The sequence below is a fragment of the Falco rusticolus genome, chromosome 4 (assembly GCF_015220075.1).
Source record: "Falco rusticolus isolate bFalRus1 chromosome 4, bFalRus1.pri, whole genome shotgun sequence".
Classification (NCBI taxonomy): Eukaryota; Metazoa; Chordata; class Aves; order Falconiformes; family Falconidae; genus Falco; species Falco rusticolus.
This window is the reverse complement of record NC_051190.1, coordinates 8,630,307-8,650,948: the sequence shown is the minus strand read 5'-3', so window position 1 is coordinate 8,650,948 and position 20,642 is coordinate 8,630,307. Positions and strand designations below refer to the sequence as shown.

The following is a 20,642-nucleotide window of genomic DNA, read 5'->3' as shown; positions in this document are numbered from 1 at the left end:
AACTGCATTCATGTATTTGTATTTGGGCATTATGGATTCTAGACTAGAGCTGACCTTAAAAAATACACCCTCTCTGCAACAGAGATCGATGACTTCTGAATTTTTCTTACTTCATTTTAGTTTAATTAACTTTCTTCATAGAAATCTATCTCCTTACTAGCAAGTTGCTGAGTCCAGGCTTTTCAGGGCCATAACTACTCCAGAGCTACTCTACACAGTTCCCCTCCTACACCTGAGGGCAGGTATGTGCACACAGGTCATGGAGTCCATCTAGACCAGCATTCATTCTCGGAAGTGGCCAAAGGAAGAAATCCAAGCAAGTACAAAATAACAATGTATCTACATATGACAGCGGTCCAGAGCACCCTTCCAAGCTTTCAAGCCCAGCTCTGGGACTTTACCAGAACTGAGCACCCCCCTTAGGCATTGCACTGGAAAGCAGAGCAGCCTTGCTCTCCAACCCTCACTTATCATTTATGATGCTACTGACCACTTATATATACCCCATCCCTCAGGTCTCTTTTTTTCCAGAGTGAGGAATCCACAGGTATGTAACTCACTTGCAATAAAGTCATTCAAACCTGAGATTATCTTTGCTTTTTAAGCTCATTATTTCCTTCTGAAGACAGAAAGACCTGACCCACATGCTGCTGAAGGTGCAGCTGTGCTGTGGACTGTGGTATTTCCCTAGCAGAAAGCTTATAGAGAAATTAGGGAGTTCACAGTGGCCTTTATCACACTCGAAAGCATGAGGCGAAAAGCCTCAGCATAAACCAGAGCACAGCTACCAAATCAAGAGTGAGGCTTTGAGATGTAAACCATGATCATATAAGACTGGTCTGATGAAGCCTGAAGACTTGAGCCAGCTGGCTGCCCAAGCTACATCTCTTGCTAGGACCATAAGACCTTGGTGACCACTAAATGAAAGCTTATGATCGTTTCTGTTACATCACCCTTGCATCATAATGCCACTCACCGCATCGCAATACCACTTGCCTACTAGAAACGTACATATGCCTGTATACAAGTATTAATTTCGCACACACGTACCCCTGTGAACAAATGCTGTTTGACCATGTCTATGGCAAAATGAGTTCCTTGTTAGTTTGAAGGTGGGATTTCACCCAGTATTTTTCACATTTTGAAAACATACCTAGTTTTCTATTATCTCAGATCCCACTATTTTTAAAATGTAATAGTTGTTTTCTCTTCCTTGCTACCTTACTTACCCAATTGCCTGTGGTATGAGGTCTTACTGGAGCACAGATTATATTTTTTTAAAAAAAAATAACCACAAAACTGCACCTTACTATGGAATTGGCAATACCTGGGAAAAGACCAAGTTTCTTTATGCTAGAATTTGATAGGACAATGGAGCACCTACTCAGAGACTGCCAAGTTATGATTCACTAAGCAGAGTCAAGGTTAGACCCAGATGCCAATAAAGATTCATTAAGTATGAAATACAATATCAGCAGTGTCTTTGTAATGACCTGAACACTAATTTTGGCTCAGAGCACTCCAATTCCCCAATGAAAGAAAGGCAAAAGGGAACAATTTAACAGCTTTTAACCACAAGTGCGATAGCACTATTGAAAATATATTGGGAGCTATATAGAAGTGAGACTAGGCAAGTGATATAAAATGTTGCAAATTAATAGTGTTTACCTAAATTTTTCTTTATTCTAGTGCAAAGAACAACTCACTTTCCTAGTTATTTTAATGTTATTACTGCACCAAAACAATAAATTAAAATTATTTGCACCGTCTAATTCCTATACAATGAATGCCATACCAGAAAACTAAAACAGTTAGCTAACACAATAGTACCTAGAGAAAAGATTAAAATTCACACAATTTTTCCGTTCTCAACTCTTCGTAAATGAACAGCATGAAAAATAATTCACTAGTAGAAAAGGAAGGTTAGATTTTCAAAAGAAGCAGAATTCTGTGGGAAGAAATACTGAGGTTGATACGCCCTTTTTAAAAAGCAAATGGAAATAAAATAAAGAAAACAACAAAAAGAAAGCTTACAAAGTTGGTAGAATAATTGTTTGGGGTTTTTTTTATTAAATTTTACAAGCTGTTTTTGTGCCAGTAGGTTATGCTTGCTTGTCTCCCAAGAAGCATTCATTATAAGCAACCAATAGTGAAATCACACTGAATGAAATTTCATCCTGGATAAAGTTTTATGTTCTTTAACTTTAGACTGAAATTAAATTTTCAGCCCACTTTAGATTGCAGTGCAATTAATTTCTGGAGTAACAATCACCATACCACTTTCACTTTTCAAAACATCATGGCTTTGTAACAGAAACAGGGGGAACTAAATAACAGATAACAAAGCCATTTATAATAGATAACAAAGCCATTTCTCCTCCAAAATACTCCCTTAAATTCAGCCCCAATAGCAATAATTATTATTAGCAATAATTTCAAGTTACCATTGCAGGCTGGTCAAAGTCCTCCATGAAATCAGTTGCTGGTGATAATAATTTCTGACTGGACAAATGTCCATATTGCAATCAATGTGACTTGGTAAATAAGTTTGCTTTGACAGACTGAATATAGAGGGTGAACTAGGCTTTGATACTAAATTATTCTTGTTACCATACATAAAGATCATAACTAAATCCAGTCACATTTACAGTCTGAAAAGATGTTTTCCTTGATACTGGCATTAATGATAACATGCAAAATATTTTACATGACTTAAAGAAAAAACACTTACAAACCTTTTTTAATCTGAATGATAGATTTTACATAAGTCATCATAGGTTTTTCTACACTGGAGTTTTAAACCAGCTTTTGGAGGACTGCAATCAGCAAACGCCTGTGAGTTTATCTTTCTTTTCAACTGCCTTGGAAGATTTTTATTCCAACAAATTAAAATTAATCTAAAGCTTAGAGCTTATGATTTTTATCATCCCACATACTTACCCCTTCACACTGGACATTTATACACCATGCAAGAAGAAATAAAATATGCCAACTACTTTGATTCCTGCAAGGATTCCAGCCTTGCAAGACGTGCACGAACAACATGGATTTGTCTCATACAGGAGCAAAACAAAGGTAGAGGTATGCTGCACGGAGCTTCTATCACAGGACTGGCACTGAATTCTCCTTGAAGAAATGCAGTGTTTATGGTTACTTATAAATGCCATGTCTTTGAATTCTGGAACAATATTGCAGAGTTTACATTTACACCTAGAATGCTGCGCATCCTCCTGAGTCTGTGCTCCACAGCCCAACCAGAACAACCCCAGATCAATTGCCTTTACAACATGAAGCAATACATTTTACCACAACTGCCAATTTTTCTGCTGCAAAATGAACCTACTTAAGACTTCATTTAATCATGCACCATATATGAAAGGCTTCTAACTTTGACTTAGCTTTTTATTTTAGATGAAATATTTTAGTTATTTCATACAGAAAGCCTAGAGTTTGTGTTTATTACATCCTATACTCCTTTAACACAGGGAATCCTCAGCAGGAGCAGCTGGACTTTTACAGTTTTGCAACTAAATAAGATAATGTTTCTTCTATACCTGCCAAGCACTCTAACAATATGTGAGCAGTAAAAACAAATATGCCTAGAGATTGACACAATAATATATTACACAAGAAAATATTTTAAGAACATCTAATATAGAAGCCATTATTTTGTACTACTTTACTCTTTTAACATTTTTAAAGAATGATTTATTCTTTTTTGATCTTGTAGTAAAACCATCATTTTTTTTCAGTGCCATCACCTGATTGTGTCATCAGGGATCGTGCTGACAACTACCTTTTTCTATCTGTTGTACTCTACTACTCCCATACATTCACAGAAAGAAGAGTCTTGCAAAATTCAGCATACCTACATGATAAAAACTGACTTTCGAATCTAGTCATTAACAAATTAATATTTAAAGATATTCTAATAAACTCCTTTATTCTGCCTTCAGCTCCTAGAATAATTCTTAATCTTTCTTCATATAAAGTGACTTCTTTTACTGAGAATTTTCAGACATGTGGCAGCACAACTGTTAAGTAATTGACATTTAAAACTGCATATCAATATACTCACAGTGCAAAGAAATATTAAGATAACCCAGTTCTAAACACAGGGAAGGGCTGGAACCATTCCCAACTTCACAATGGCTTTCTTAGGGGTTAGTCTAATTACAAAAGCTAATTCTACCAAACTAAACCACACCACTATGCCTTAGTCTTGAGTATTTTGTATAAGGAACACTAAAAATGCAAGTAGCTTCAGCTACAATCGATTAGCTTAACTGGTTTCACTTCAGTCGTCATTTCTAGCATTCTGAAAGGGTAGAAGCCTTCTTTTCAAACCCTTACCTTCAAAACAAATACCTCATTTATACTCAAAACATGCCTTGTGACTTTTTAATCTCTTTCATTGTTATCGACAGTTGTAAAGTTCCCATTGCCTTGATTTCTCCATAGGAAGATTACCCATCCTGCAGACTCATGCACTGAAAGCAATGTGCAACATATGGGCTTACAGCCATCTTTTCCTTAGCAAACAGTATACCCAGACAAAAGGAATCAAAAGAATTGAAAGTTATTCCTGGAATTTCACCTCAGGGTAATCGCAAAATAATCAGTCTCTTCCTTATCTGTTCACAATGAACGCATAATTCTAATAAATATGTTATATTCATAAAGACAATGTATATCTGAAAGATGAAACAGGAAAGTCAATACTGATTTCATTAGTTTTACAATGGGAAAGATAAATAATTTGTTTAATTATGGGAAAAAAGAAAAAGTACATCATCATAGTTTAAAAATATCTAAAGGAGCAAGGCAGTGGGCAAACAGATTAGAACATAAAATGAAGCACCACATGATGAGTAACCCAGCAGTGCAGACAAAGTAGACTTAGGCATAATTAAGAAAAAAATAGTTTACAGATGATTGAAGACAAACAGTGAAGAAAATCAGCAAGTTCTCCAAAATTAAAACATCCAATAAAATATTAGAAAAGCAGAAGTTCTTTAAAAAAGTAGTATGCATGTTGGCAGGGAGGCAGCCAGACCACAAAGGATCTGGGAAGAAAGTGGCAGACAGTATTGACACAGCATAGAAGTTAATTATTTGCCTTGGAATTCAGTACAAAAGCCACAACAGTGATCAGGAATTTTATTTTATTTCTAAAAAGAACATGTGTTTAAAAAGAAATGGAAGAACCAAGGTAATTAAATATTTTCTGTGAAACTCCAAACCCAAGAGTTACAATTGCTTCTGGCTTAAAGAAGTCGATCAAGACACTCGTAATTCCTTTGGCACAGAATGTCATTTGGAACAGCCTAAAATAATTAACTAATCTCCATTCCTGCAGCTTCCCAACCACACAAGTTATCTCCTTAGTCATGAAAAATGGCAAGCGATTCTATGAAGTGTTTATGTGATACATTGTGTTACAGTCATCAGGAGAGACACAGAGTAATAAAATGTATTTCTACCAATTAATCATGCCCTCAAATGAAAAACAGGGTACTACGTAAATATTCAAAACTGTCATCTGCAGCCAGGAACAGAATATAAGGTACTGCCGTTTTCTCAGAGATGAGTTCTGGTTGAAACAGACTAACAAAATTTGAGTATTATTACAGTAAAAATCTACCTACTTTTCATCATCCACTCACATCCATCACCAGCCATGGTATTACCTGTAACTGAGTTTCACCATCCAAAAAGAAGACTGGGGAAAAAAAAAACCAAACCACACACACAAAAACCCCCACAAAGACCTCAGACTATTTTAAACCCAAGTCAGCTCTCTGTTTTTATATTTATGGTTTTGCACATTGGCGTTGTATTGATCTAGATCCGAGGAACTTGTGCTTCACATCATGCAATACTCTGAGGTTCCTCTGAACGTTGCTTTGGGTTTGCACAAAGGCGACAGGCATCATCTGCATGGTTTACTTCTCTGTGCAGAAAAGTAAAAGCTGAAGATACAGCATGTGGTTGTGTCTGACATCATATCACACCGACCTGAGCTCAGGAAACAAGATGATGAAGGAAAGACAAAAGCCAGAAACATACAGCATTTTGTAATTTATTTTTTTTTAATTAAAGATTATACTAGCTCCCAAAGAACTGTATCCTAAGCTCAACAAACTACTTAGTCTTTCAAAAGCATAGCATTCATCTAATAACTTCTGAAGTTCAGCTCTTCAAGATGTTTACAGAATCACAGCAATGAGTCTATGTTATCACAACTTATAGTATCAGCATGTAAAAGACATAAGACAGAGAGTCCAAACCACTCTCCAGCGGCAGTCAGCAGTGCATGCTGAAGAAAAGAATTTAAGAAGCAGGACAAAATTTTTTTTATTATTATTATTTTTTTTTTTAGTAAACCATTCCAGCTTACGGCAATCAGTGGGCTTCTTGAGTTAAAGGTTGCCCATCAGTACATTAATTAGCCACCTATAGACTCATCTTTTATGACTTTATCCAAACCCTTACTCAACTTCAGTCAAAAATAAAGATCAAGAGGTTGGTGATTTAATTTCTAGATCACAAGCATGGAATTCTTTAAAACCAAAAGGAAAATAACTGTAACTGTTCCCATTTCTATAATGATTCAGTGACATTTACATGAAAATTGCTTCATTCACAAATCAAGGCACTATTTCCGTTTTTATATGTCAAAAATACTTGCATTAAAAGCAGATAATTTAGTCTTCTTAGAGCCATCTCAAAAAAAAAAACAGTGAAGTAATATTTTTCAAGTGTAAAAAAGTAAAGCTCCATAAATATCCTTAAATATAACACAAATAAGATAAATGCAAAATTAATGACTCTAGAATTACTAATTTACTGGCACATTTACAAAGTGCTAAATTATCATCTCACCACAAGAGATGGGAAACAAGTGATGAAAATATGATTTTCCTGACAAAACCCACTTTTTTCAATATAATGATAAATTACAGTATAAGCCAATCCTTTTTAATTACAGATTTTATTCTTGTCTGCTCAGTGTATTGAAGAGGACGAGATCCCGTCATTGCGCTAGCCCCAAGGGATACCAAAACAAAAAATCCCACTGATGAAACCAAGTGAGGTATAAATTATCAAATGAAGATGTTTACCAGTGTTGTCCCTTAATGTGTCTCCTTACCTATGCCAAAGTTTTATGAACTAAAGTGGGTTTAAATACTGTCTTACCCTTACGCATAAGAATTAAAGAATTAACCTCCAATATTCTGCAAATATTTTCTGACACATATAAAAAGTTACCCTGTGGAGGAGGTTGTAGCATATAGTCCATGCTATGATAAATCCGAGAAGGGTGACATGGATATACATGAAATCTCTAAGTGCATTTTTCTGCCACATAGAGCTTGTGCATTTTTCTGCAGCATAACTTGCTTCTCCAATTCCAGTTTGTTTTTAAAACAAAGACTTGCAGGTACAGAGCAATTATTCCATTTTTTTCTTGCATATAATGTTTCTGTTTCATTTTTTCATTGCACTGAAATGACCCATCAGAAACGCAGGGCACAAGATTTTTCTATGATGTAGTATTTCTGTAGTGCTTTGTGCCACAATTGCTGTAATTTAACCTTTATAATAAAAAAGATTCGTCAATAAAACATCAGTTTATAGTATTAGTTTGGAACTGTTTATTTCTTCCATGAAACACCTTTTTTGTTCTGATTTACTCAAACAGTTTATCCTCCTGGAGTACTTGCACAGCACTGCCAGAAGCAATCATCCAAGATAGGCTGCACTAGCTTAAAGGACAGAGAAATGCATTTGATCCAAGAATACATAGCTGTATCTATTCATACAGACAGCAAAACAAGTTATAAAGTGTTTTCTATGATTTATTGTTTGTTCCCTTCAGTGTAACTTATTTTAAAACATGTACCAAAGTTAATGTGGCATCATTTCATGGTTTTGAAATCAAGATGCTACCTGAAATAAATGACTGCACTGTTCTATCAGCACCAAAGAAAGCACCAAATGACATTACACTTAAGAAAGAGAACATGAGCTATACCACACTCTTCCCTCCAAACATGATATATCACAAAAACAAACCTCACATTTCTGCCTCTCCACCCACCCCATGATTTTTAACTTTCTATCATCTCAAAATAGATATCTCAAGCAAACGTGTCACCCTCTGTACCCACCCTTACACAGGCACACTGCAGTACTGCTTCACAGAGCTGCGGTCCTCAGCTGTATTTTCCAAAAATCCTAATTCTACAACATTAACGTTTTATGATCCTTTTGTCTGTGTACATGGAAAGAATTGCCTGGACATTTTCACAAAACCCCACATTCAGAGTCCACCTCCATCTTTTGAAGTTATCTGAAATCTGTTAATGTGTCATTTTTAAGCACATATTAATCAATTAGTAAAATTGATTAACAGCAAGGCTGTGTTTTTAGTAGGATTCTTTCCACCCCTCCTATCACCCCTAAAACTGATTCATCTCCAGCGTCAAGGACTGAAGTACCATCAGAATTTGAGCACTATGAGATTCAGGCTTCAATGGGTTTATGTTGTCCCTGGGATGTTGCCCTTCTGCCCAGCAAAAGCCTCAAATCTAACAACTGGTATGTGCCATGCATGAACCAGTTTGCTTTATTCCCTCAGAAATTGAAAATTTAAGTCTTTTTTTTTTTTTTTTTTTCCCTGAAGCTCTAGAGACTGAGGTTACTAATTTGAAACATTTTTGATCAGACACCTACAGTTTGAGCTAGAGAGATCAACTTTCCGCAGCTAACATACATAAGAAAATAGTTATATATGGGTTGGAGGAGGAGATGTTCACGTGCTATATGGGATGCAACAGCAAAGAAGTGTGAGCACAGTAACACACACATCACACCTGAAGCATCTCATTTACACAGAAGTAGTTGGACAATTTCCCTAAAGAGTTGTGCAGCCACCACAGAGCTTAAAAAAAAAAACCACACACAGGTGGTTGCATACGGTATTAAGCCATCACCACCATCCCCATAAGGAAAAGAAAAAAGCAGCAGTGTCCATTATATGATCCTACCCCTCCCTGTCTCCTATCTCCCTCTCGTGATTTGCTGTTACAAGTATTTATCAACTCGTGCAAAGAACAAAATCTTAATTAATCTAAGCGAAAGCAAGCCCCTCAGGGTTTTTGTTTTGGGGTTTCTGGACTCGATAAATCTTCGGTCTTACAATTCCCAGACTATTCTGCACAGCCACGCAAACATTTGCTGCATGTCAGTAGAGTGAAAGGAAAAGTAACGGAGAACAGAGAGGAGCCAGCACCTGTGGAAGCTGGTGGGGAGACTTCTTTTTAAAAAGCTGCTGCCAACTTGAAAGCACATTGAAGCACACACTAGGGCAACTCAAAAAGCACTAACAAACAAAACTTGAGCTTTTTTTCTTGGCATTCATCAAAAGGAAGATTGCTTTTAAGCATTTGAAGTTCTAGTGACAGCATCGATCTGTTATTTTATTACAGTTGCACTTCACACAGCTATTTAAATACAGTTTAAAACTAGAATAGTTAACTAAACACTGCAGTCAATCTCAAAAAAAACCCCAAAAAACTCTCCGCTTTTCCAGGAAAAAAGCTCAGCATCTACACTCTCAGACTCCTTTTATCTCGCAAAAGCGTTTCACATAGCACCAGGTCAGTCATGATAAACCTGAACTGGTTTACTCAAGTCAGAATTGTAACCACCTGAAATTCAATGCTGTTGTGAAGAGTTCCTCTTCCCCACCTTCACTGGAAGGTGTCTGAAGCAACCAGAGTGCCTGTGCACGCAACCAGCGCGCTGCCAGAGCCCGTCTGGGACCCGTGCACGCAACCAGCGCGCTGCCAGAGCCCGCCTGGCTTCCCAGTCTTAAAGAAACTCTTCAGCTGGGGGAAGAGCACGGCAGGTTTGCTGTATAAATCAATAAAGCATAGTTTATTCAGATAAGAAGATAAAAGTAACTAATGTGCAGGGAAAATAAGATGAGGCAAACAACTTTTGAACCAGTAAGTGCTAAAAATTCAAAAGGTGAGAGAGAAGAGAACACACTCTGCTGACCACCGCTGTGTACATTTGGAATACATTATTGACTGTTAGCAGATACAAACAAAGCTGAATGTATTTTAGATTAAGCAGGCAACTTCCTACTTATTTATACTAAAATCAAATAAACCCCCAAAAAGTGAGAGTGAAGAGGATAAATGGGGTATTTCCCCTCGGTTATGCATGTAGGAGGTTCTCTCGCAGCAGTGCTCCAGCAGCAGTTTAGACTAAGCTAACGTACCTGACCTAACACCACCCACCGGAATTGCTATCACAAATAAAGAGCAGGGCCAAGAGTTAACAGTCTTACAAAAACACTAATGAACTCTCTGCATAGCTCTTTTCATTTAATTTTGAAGCATTCAGAAGCATTTAAGAGCTACACCGAGCTGGTAGTCTCTCCCCTACTCAAATTATTGATAAATGACAATTCATTAAATCCCACCAAGAAAGCTTTTGCCAGGCTGCTCCTTACTACTGCTCTTAGAGTTCCCTTACGTTCCACAGACCGAACAGAACTTTGGCATCATCCATGTAGTAAGAAAATGATGCAGTAGCTTGAAAACCCACTCTGTAAAAACGCCAGTTACACCAATTTGACCATTATTTTTGAGACTATAACTTTTTTTATTATGTAAGCATTAAATTGAATGTGTGTATGGTTGTGGAAAAAAGGCTAATGCTACATGAACAGCGAGCAAGCTACAGGGTGTCTTCTCAAGAGAATATTTATAGTCAGTAATAAGTATCAGTAAACACTCTAAAAGTGAGCTGACTGAATATTTGTCATTCATTTTTTTATGACATAGAAGTAGCAGTATTTATAAAATTTGAGAATCTTTTATAGTTCAAAAACAGATTTAATGACATGTATTTGCAATATGAAATAAGAATTATGATAAAAATTGAACAGGTGACAGCTGTGCAAGTGGAATTAAATTTAATTATAATGCATTACTATTTGAAGTGACTACTTTAAACCACACATTGAACAGTAAGTTGGACAATATGACTATTTTTGTTAAAATAATTAATGTTAATGTAAAACATTGAAATATGCTAATACTCTAAAAAAGCGATAAGAAAGAAGGATACATGAGGTTAATTTATCCTACTTCATTCTTCCAAAATACATCATTGTTTCCCTTCTGGTGTGTGGAAAGTATCTCAAAATTATGGCAAAGACTGAACGTTACGTACTTTTGCAATGAAGTCTAATACAAGAATTATTCTGTGAAGTGGCTGGTTTGATTTTTCTCTCTGCCTGTACTTTCAGATAAGTGTTCTATATTTGAATGCACTATCTCTAAATACTTTTCACTTCTTTTCTCGGTACTGAAGATGAAACCATCATAATTGTCTCCAGCAGCAAATGCTTTTAAGTTTCCTCTACAAGTCCTTCTTTCCCCCTCTGTTTTCTGAAGAATATTTCTCCTTTTTTCTAAGTGAACTTCCAAAAGAAATTAACTAAATTTTCTAAGACTGGCTAGACTGTGTGGACTGTTGTGTGGTTTTTTTTTTTTTTAAACACACAAACATGCCAGAGTTTTAAAGGCAGCCAGATTTCAAAAGCATAGTTCACGTCACTTCATTTGTTGTAGATATTTATTTCAAGTTGTACCAAGACAATGAAAGCTCCAAATCTGCAGAGCCTTAAAATTGCACATTTAGGAAACAGTAGTTCCTAGATACTGCATGTACCAGGTTATGCACATAACTCCCTGGAAATCTTCACAAATACATATCCCCTAATCTCCTAAGTGTGATCAACATGAATGACTGCTGCTTGCTCAAAAACAGTACCTAGCAACTTCGTTGTTTGTTTTGGGTTTTTTGGTTTTTGTTTTGTTTTGTTTTTTTTAATACATATTAGTACTCAGAAACCAAAAAGAGAGAATTCATTTTGAGCAGAGAAAAATAAGGCTGATTTACAAAATTCTTTTGATCTAATTAAAGTCTTTGCAATAGAGGCATTCCTGAACTGTTAAAAAAAATATTATTAAACAGTAGATGAAAGATCTCCTTGAAGATTTTGCTGGTTTTCTTTTCATCCTGTGGAACGTAAACACCAATGAACTCAGTATGCATGAGAAAAAGCAAAGGAGTTTTTCAGGTTTTGCCTCTTCCCCCTGCTACTACCTGCCTGAAGAACAGCTTTCTGTAGACACAGCTAGCCTGGATTTCAAGACATACAAGAGTTAGATAAAGACTTAATCACTGCACTCAGGCTCCCTGCTATAGTTCAGAGGGGCCTACAGACAAAATCCGTAACTTCCATTAAACCTATCAATTCCATTACACAGGTAGTACAGGTACAAGATAAACTTGTACCCTTTCCCTTCATTTCTTTTGTTCACCAGCAACATAACCAAGGACAGTCTGAGCACTCATATTGCAGCAATGTGATGGGAATGGATGTTAAGGATAAGAGCAGCCCACCTAAGGTCCAATTTAAAAAACAACAAACACACAGAGAAAAACCCAACACCCAACTTCCTCCCTTTTCAGAATTCATAGCAAATTATATATGTCTTGTGAAACTCAAAGAACTAAAAAGGAAAGAAGCAATACGAAACCCAGCCAATCGGCACCAGAATAGGTTTGCTAATGCTTCATTTGTCAAAGACCCTAACTTCTACAGATTTAGCAAAAGCAATCCTTAAGCGCAATGGTAATAAAAAAGAAAAGTATTTGCTGTGCCTTAAAATATTCTTCAAACTATGACTATCAAGGTGATGTATTATGCTACTGAATACTCCACTGACTGTCAGTGGATTGCTAACCATCTTTTCATTTTCTAGTGCAGTCTAATTTGCCAAAAAGCAAATAAACTCTTCATGCATTCACAACATCGCTTACATATGAAGACTAGTAGAACTATGAGCAAAATTAAAATGATACTACAAGTAACTAGAAACAATTACAGTTAAAATACTAAATGTGAATACAAAAATACTGCTGAAAACCTTTAATTTGTTGCCACTAATTAACACAATTGTACCCATTTCTCCTTTATTCATTAGGTCTTTATTCTGTCATTTAAAACTATTTATAGTGACACTGGGCTGATTCACCATAATCTCCTTCTACCCACAGCCATTTATAATTTTTTCCTCCAGTAATTTTATAAACTTAATGGTGGTTGTTTGTTGTTTTTTTTTTTCCATTTCCATCTGCTGATAAAAACAACCTGTCTTAATACATTAAAAAAAAATATTAAAAACACAGAGGTCAGAATAGCACCCATTGTGCAGCACAGTTTTAAAGAGTGCATCTTGACACTCATTTTACTTCCTTCTAATTCGGCAGATGCAAATTAGCTCAATGAGAGAAAGTGGATAGTGAAAAAGTATTATTCTACATTTCAAAATAGTGAACCTAGCAAAGTAATAAGTTTTGACATTTAAGGCTTTTCTATCTTCTACTATATGAATATGAAATAGGAATGATTATTTGCTTCTTTTCTCAAAAATGCCATTTCCAATCTAGCCTTGATCAAAGTGATAGAAAAATCAAAATAAAAATACAGTGTAATAAAATACACAGTGGATATTGAAGACAGTGTACATTTAAAAGTGCCAAAAAAAATAAGTTCAAAATTCACTTGGAATATTCCTCACTGTTGCCTCAATTTTTCTTTAGGCGCTGTGGGAAGCCACCATTTTTCAATTTCCAAGTCAACAAAAGTAAAATCCAAATTCTAAACCCCACCATGGAAAAATGTTCTGTTCCCAGTAAATGTTGTTAATTGGCATAATGGCATAGCAGCAACAACCTCAACTTCCCTGATTTTAACAGTTTCTACAAAAATGCACAGTATGCAGGAATGTAAACTGGAAATTTTATTCCAGCAATCCTTAATTCACAGACTATACATTAAGTAGTAAAAAGGCAGAAAATAATGGAGACTGCTGTTATTTTAAAATCCCACTTAAAAACACAGTGGAAGGAATAGCAAACAGATGACTTCATACGTAATAATGTCTGCACTAGAGACACCAGGCTATAAGAAAACAATATACAATGAACCTGGGACACTAGCAATATCTTGTAGTATATTACATTTGATATATTTGATTTTTGATATCAAAGTTAGTTAATTATACCGATGAGAACTAATCTGAGCTGTAAGGTGCACAAACGATCCAAAGCCTTGCAGTTCCTATGATGGTCTAGACCACAACATGGCTAGCCACAATTGGCTCAATAACCTGCTGAGGTAGCCCTGCAGATTAATATTTCCAATTAGAGTTGAATGATCCTTCAACAAGGCATGTGTGTTAAATGTATGTTCAATACAACATATTCATTCAAGCCAGACTAGTTTTAAATTTAGCAGAGTAAAAATGTTATTTTATTTAATTCCACAGATATACTTCTCCTGTATTCAGTGCTGTATCTGCTTTGGTCACAGACATGCACACACGAAACCAAACCACAGCTCAATGGTACTAAGAACCTAAATCCAAGACTACTGAGCAGAAAGGTGCATTTCTTTGGAGTTTTGTTTTGTTTTTAATCCTTTACCGCGTTCCCATTTTCCATATATCACCACATTTATTTTTTTTCCTCTACCTCTCAATCCATTAAATAAACCTCCTATAATTTATTCAGATCCCTTCTACATCAACCCTAGTGCTCTTTCACTGCACTGTGCTCATTCTCCACTCCTTTTGTATAACTGAGTTTTCTCTATCTTTCCTCAGCGACGTGCAGGCTCTCCTTCCTGTAACCTGTCCCTCATTCTGAGGACACTGGCAAAAGCGACAAGTTCAATGTAAACAGGGGTGGGGGAAGGAAGGCAGTCAATAACATCAATTGAAAAGCATGACAAAAATTATCCACTCTAAGAAGAAAAGCCCCCAAAAGATTACACAAAACCTTTCTTATTAATGAGAAAATGTGAAATAACAATACCTTTCTAAAACTTGAATTTTATTTAGTTTTCTGTGATTACACTTCTGTACAAGTTCAGTGGCATCAACTGGAAGCAACAATCTTAAAGTCAATGACTGAAATAACTCCTGGAATAGAAAGACATTTCACAATGGGCAAGAAGTCTGCCTAGTGAAGCGTCTACTTTCAAAATCCAGTTATAAATGCCAACCTTTAACCAACCAGAAAACAAAAACTAACTTCTGTGCCAATGTCTCTGATCAAATGGGGAAGAACTTACCATTGAGTTACACACCAAAAACTAGTTAAATTCCAAATACACCAAAGAGAACCTTAAAGTACTTGTGGGTGGTTTAAATAAAAGCTACGTTCATTGACTACAATATTCAGTATGAATTTTTTACTGAGCTTTCATAAATAAGTCTATTCAGAGAACTGCAAAATATTACTATTTAGAAAGAAAGAAAATTCCTTTCTTTAGGACCTTTCACTCTCAGCTTTAGATTACTTGCCATGATCCCTGCGTTCATCCAGCCAAGTTCATTTTGCACTCACCAGCATACCAGTTCATTTATTTTAAATAAAAATGAATTTATTGATCAGGACACCAATTTACCAGTATTTGCTTGGAAATCTGTGGATGCAGTACATATAGTTCAATACTTTGCTTACATATATATCTACATATACATGCAAAAAATCAATAGTAAATTGCATCTGTCGATATTACACCTATAAACCTCAAAATGCATGTGTGTAAAGATACATACCCCCACATATATATATACAAACCTCTATGTATATGTATAAGTACAAACATTTCAAACACGTACATTACACTTTCTTAACTGTGCATAAACAATACCATACTAACAGTATCTGAACACAGTTTAAAGACTGCTGTAAAAATCATCACTGGAAAAAAAATCCATTTCTCTTCATTGCAAATGTTTGTTAAATGTAAATGCTGATATTCTATTCCTTGGAAGAACGTTTGTCTGCATGTAGAATTTCATGATAAAAGGCTTTCAAGTCCCAGGTTTCTCTAGATAAACCCCACTGGCTTACTGATGCATGAATGCACTGAAATTGAATTACTGTACAACAGCAATTACTTTTCACAGTACAGTTATAATGAGAATCAGCTTCACAATGAACACCAGGTAGCTACAGTAGGAAAAGTTAATAAAAAAGAAATCTCTTATTTGCATTTTCCACTGCAGCAATAAAAAGGTAGTTTTCTCAAAGAAAAATAATCCTTAACACTCGGTTTGCCGTCTTACAAGTACACCAACAATCACTTTCACAGGATTATCTTTACTTGCAAAGAAACACTAATGAAAATAGAAATTTAGCTGCATAGCTGAAGTTTTAATAATAGCTCTCTGAATATTCCCTAATAACTTATTTATGTTTCATTTTGCTTTGTTTTTCACTTCCCTCTATCTTCCCTTGACTTTTTTATACCTTTAACTAGGAAAGTCAAAAGCACTAAATGAATAGTTTTAATTCCACCTGTTTTTCTACTATCAAGTTAGTAGCAGCAGTCATTTGTTACTGAACGTTATGTCATCATGCCCTATTCCTTCTCAGTTTCAAAATTAGTCACTAAAGTATCATAAAACTCTGAAATATTTTTCTTAAATTCTAAAAAATTATAGCTAACTTAATTTAGACTGATCAAGCACATTTCCTATGAGTGAAATCACTACAAGTCCAAGAAAACCAACTGAAGCAATGTCACAAGCGACAGTGGATTATGCAAGACTCTCAAAGGGTTTATTTGGGTTTGGATGTAAAATTAAACCCACTGCTTAAAAACACAGGAAACATTTCCACTTAGGCCACTTTACGGGCAGTAAGATTTTTCCAAACTTGAATGTCATAGTATTAAAGGCAAATCGATACATGTACATTTGTCACAGCCAGAAACAAAGCACCAGCAACATTGAATGAAAAGCATTCTTCAGTGGTTTTAACTGAAATCTTGTCACAAATATTTCAAAATAAAATCTCAAGTTGCCTCTCTGAAACTCAATCAAGTAGGGCAGTATTAGGAAGGAAATGGTTAACAGGAATATCCTGAACTGACATAAATCTAAGGTAAATACTGAACACTGGGGAGGGGGGGGGGGGGGGGGGGGGGGGGGGGGGAAAGTAGCTTGTAAGGGTTTCCATCAGTAAGTAGATGACAAAAGGTTATATAATTGGTTTAGCACTTTCAGTTTTCCATTTATTTTATGTATCTGACAGCACAAAAATAGGACATTCTGTGATAGGATAATTGCATACTGAAGGGTAATTCAAGCAGGCGATGAATATGATAAAAATCACACTGAACCAACTAATCACTATGAAAAGCAATGAGATAGAAAGATAAAAATTCAACCAGAATATAAAGGGGGAGGAGGGAGAAGAGAGTTCAAATGTGATTAGGAGATTTTAACAAGTTAATGTGTTTGAAAGCATAAGGCAAAACAAAAAAAAACCTGAAGGCCTTTCCAAGCCATCCGATTGCAATATTTCCAGGTCTTTCTTCTTGACCTTTTCAAAAAATTAATCATTTTATATACTGTGGCTTTCTGAACAGTTGTCACAGATTACTACATCTGCTAAAACCTGAAAAAGTATGTTGATTAAAATGTTTTATCTACAAAGTACTGTAAATTAAACCATGAATTTTGTTGTCTACTTAAAGCTGATTTAATGAATGGCGCAGAGTAACAACTTGAGGTAACAAGGCTGGAACACGTTTTCTGAACACTTGGAGCTGAACCCTGGCCACGGTCACTCCATTATTTCTAGGGCCAAGAGAGATTTTGTAAATTAGTACTTAACCCAATACCAGCACGAGCGTATCCTAAAGTATTACTCTATTTAGGTTTCAGTGCTCTTCGTACAAGTTTCCATCAAAAGTTTATGTCAAAATCCTATTATTTTAGAGGCAAGGTGATGCAGTATTACTTTGTCTCAGCATGGAGCAGAGGCCTAAGGTCCACAGGAGCTTTGTAACTCCTGTGTTCCCTCCCCAGATATGAAAAGAAAATTAGCTATGATGTACCAAAGATGGAACTCATGCAAAACCTGAACTGTACCAAAAGGGGTTGTACTTATCAGGGCATAAAATAACTAAGCACTACTCACTACCCAGAACACAAAATATCACTTACTAATCTCTAGTTAGCAAGGTGAGCCACATTATATTATCATGCAAAAAACAGTAACTTCATTGGAAGGTGCACTAAACAGATCCTTTTTTAAAAAAGAAGTCACCCTGTCCAAACCAAGCTTCTAGCTTCCTTTTCAAAGATGGAAACCTTCCAAAGACAGGTCTGAATTTCAGTCATTTTTTCCGGCACTAAAACTCTTTCACTCAATACGACATGCATGGTTTAACTTGACAGAATTTGGGCTTATTTTTAGCCAGAGCATGGTGGTCTACATTGGTCCTATATTTTTTTTCTCCCCAGATAAAACCACCATTTATATGAAGAGGCCAAACCATTTAAACACTCACCAACATTAGAAAACATTTGTTAAAAAGCTCTAATTGAGAGGGAAACCACCCTTCCCCAGTAACACTCCACATTGATGGAATAGAGCTCCTCCAACCAGCAAGTGTACAGCTTGCTGGCCACTTTTTGTGTTAAATGAGTGCTGCTCCAAGAACATTTTCTTCACATTGTTATGATCTCAGGGCAGCAGTTTTCCCTGCTAAGGAACAAGGAAAACAACCCCCTCCAGGGTCAATGTTCTGCAGGCTTCTGGAAGCTGTTGCACATGTCTTAAAGTTCAGTTTTTCTCTGAAAACAGACAGTAAAAATAGCATTGCGGGGTTCCATGTTTATTGTCTTTCTCTACTCCCCTGCCAAGTGTGCTCAGTTTACAAGCTGAAATATGTTTTCCTTCACTGCCAGCCCAGAAAATTCAACCTTTAAAACGTAGCCAAATTCCTTCCTCCCTTTTGCACCATAACAAATAATAAAAGACTGAATGTGAAATTGTATCTGCAGTTGCACAAATGGAATCCCTGTCCTTTGTGTGATGCCTTCAGCTCCACAGTTGAGATACAAAGACCTCCAACTCAATTGAGCAGACAAATCTGGCTAAAATAGAGTAGCTGGTGGCAAACAGCATCACCATAATGTCCCATTAGTTTGTTGATATAGGTGATGTAACAGGAACCAGTTACATGCAGTCGCTTAAATTTCTACCAAAGAATAATGTAAAATGAAAACTACAACAGGAAAAAAAAAAAACTGTTATCCTTTAGGACGTGCACGTTACAATGAACTCCTATTCAATACAGTAAAACACAGAAGTTAGAACTTTTTTAATGGTAAATCTAGTCTAATAAGACACTAAATCTACTGCAAAAGAAGGATCAGAATGGAGAGCCAAAAAACCAACCCCACAGAAACCTACAGATGTACCAAAAGCTCAATATAGATACTTAACGATCATGAAGTTATCTTTAGAGTAATGTAGGACTTTACCACAATTAGAGGAACTTTGGATTTAGTTCCATTTGAGGTATCTGCATCTTTTTCTAGATTTGAACTGAAGGACAGTTATTTAACTCAGAAGAATCCCTGCAATACAGATTGATTCATTGCTTACCCGTACAGCTTCAGACTTTTTATGAAACATTTCTTCCATATTCTTTGCTAACTTCTTCACAAGCTGAAGGCCATCGATTTCTTCTATTGCAACATCCTTCTCATATTCTTTATATTTCTGGAAGAAAAAAAAATATGAAAAAAAATTAGGGTAAAGCTGTTCACAGTGAACTAGCCAAAACTTTGACAACTAATTATTAGTTTCATATTACACTTTTGCTGACATTCTTCATTTATTTGATGTTTATTTGTGTGACAGACAGCTGCTTCATGCCAAGAAGCTGTCACAGGGGTAGAACTGGGTTAGAACCAGAACTCCATTAAGAAAACTTAACAAAAATATTTATCTTGTGCGCTGTAGGAAAACGATAATTCCCCTTCACGTTTAAATTACCCCTCCCCACAACTGAACGACAGCCAAAAAAAGTAGTAAAAAATTCTCATATCCCATCCAAAAATCATTTAAAACCAGTGATATGCTTGGCAATCCACTGCGCTTTTGCAACCTAGAATCCTCCTCCTCCTCTTCAGCTGTACTTCCTGTAAATGTCTATTTGACAAGCTTTATACAATACTTACATTATTAATACTTATGCTACAAGGTTATCTAGACATTCTTAACTTCCCATGCAAAGAAACCCCCAAACAAACCACAAACGTGAGCCTTTATCTGAATGCAAGCCTGAAAGTATCCTTTATACAGTATGGATGAGCACTACCTTATGCTCCCTTTTCACAGTATGAATAACTCTCAGGCTGACTAAACACTAAAAACATATCCAAAACAATTTTTATCCTCTATTTTCTCCATATCAACATTTTTTCTTTATCAGCATTTATAATAAATCTTGTAAGAAAGTAACATACAAAACCCAAAGCATTTTATACAGAGTACATTCCTCTTTCCCATGTCATCCCACTACCGTGTGTGCTCTCAGAGGCGATGGCTTTCAGTCTAATTATCGTTTTCTTATATCTATTTAAAACACATATAGTTGTGATGAACTAATCAGTGCCCATTACCGACCCCTTAACCTAGTCACGTACTTGTATCTCCACAATCCTGCAAGGAAG

General features: G+C 36.0%; 1 protein-coding gene across 6 annotated transcripts in view; it reads right to left on the bottom strand.

Moving 5' to 3' along the window:
* CACNA2D3 (calcium voltage-gated channel auxiliary subunit alpha2delta 3) overlaps positions 1-20,642 on the bottom strand; it is a 467,821-nt gene that overhangs the window by 348,337 nt on the left and 98,842 nt on the right. For all 6 annotated transcript variants that reach the window (XR_005103980.1, XR_005103978.1, XR_005103979.1 and 3 more), the window contains one exon: positions 19,570-19,686. Coding sequence is in view for 3 of the 6 variants with exons in the window: in XM_037385921.1 (XP_037241818.1) it covers positions 19,570-19,686 (117 nt within the window). In the remaining 3 variants the exon portion in view is untranslated. The remainder of the gene's footprint in view (positions 1-19,569; positions 19,687-20,642) is intronic.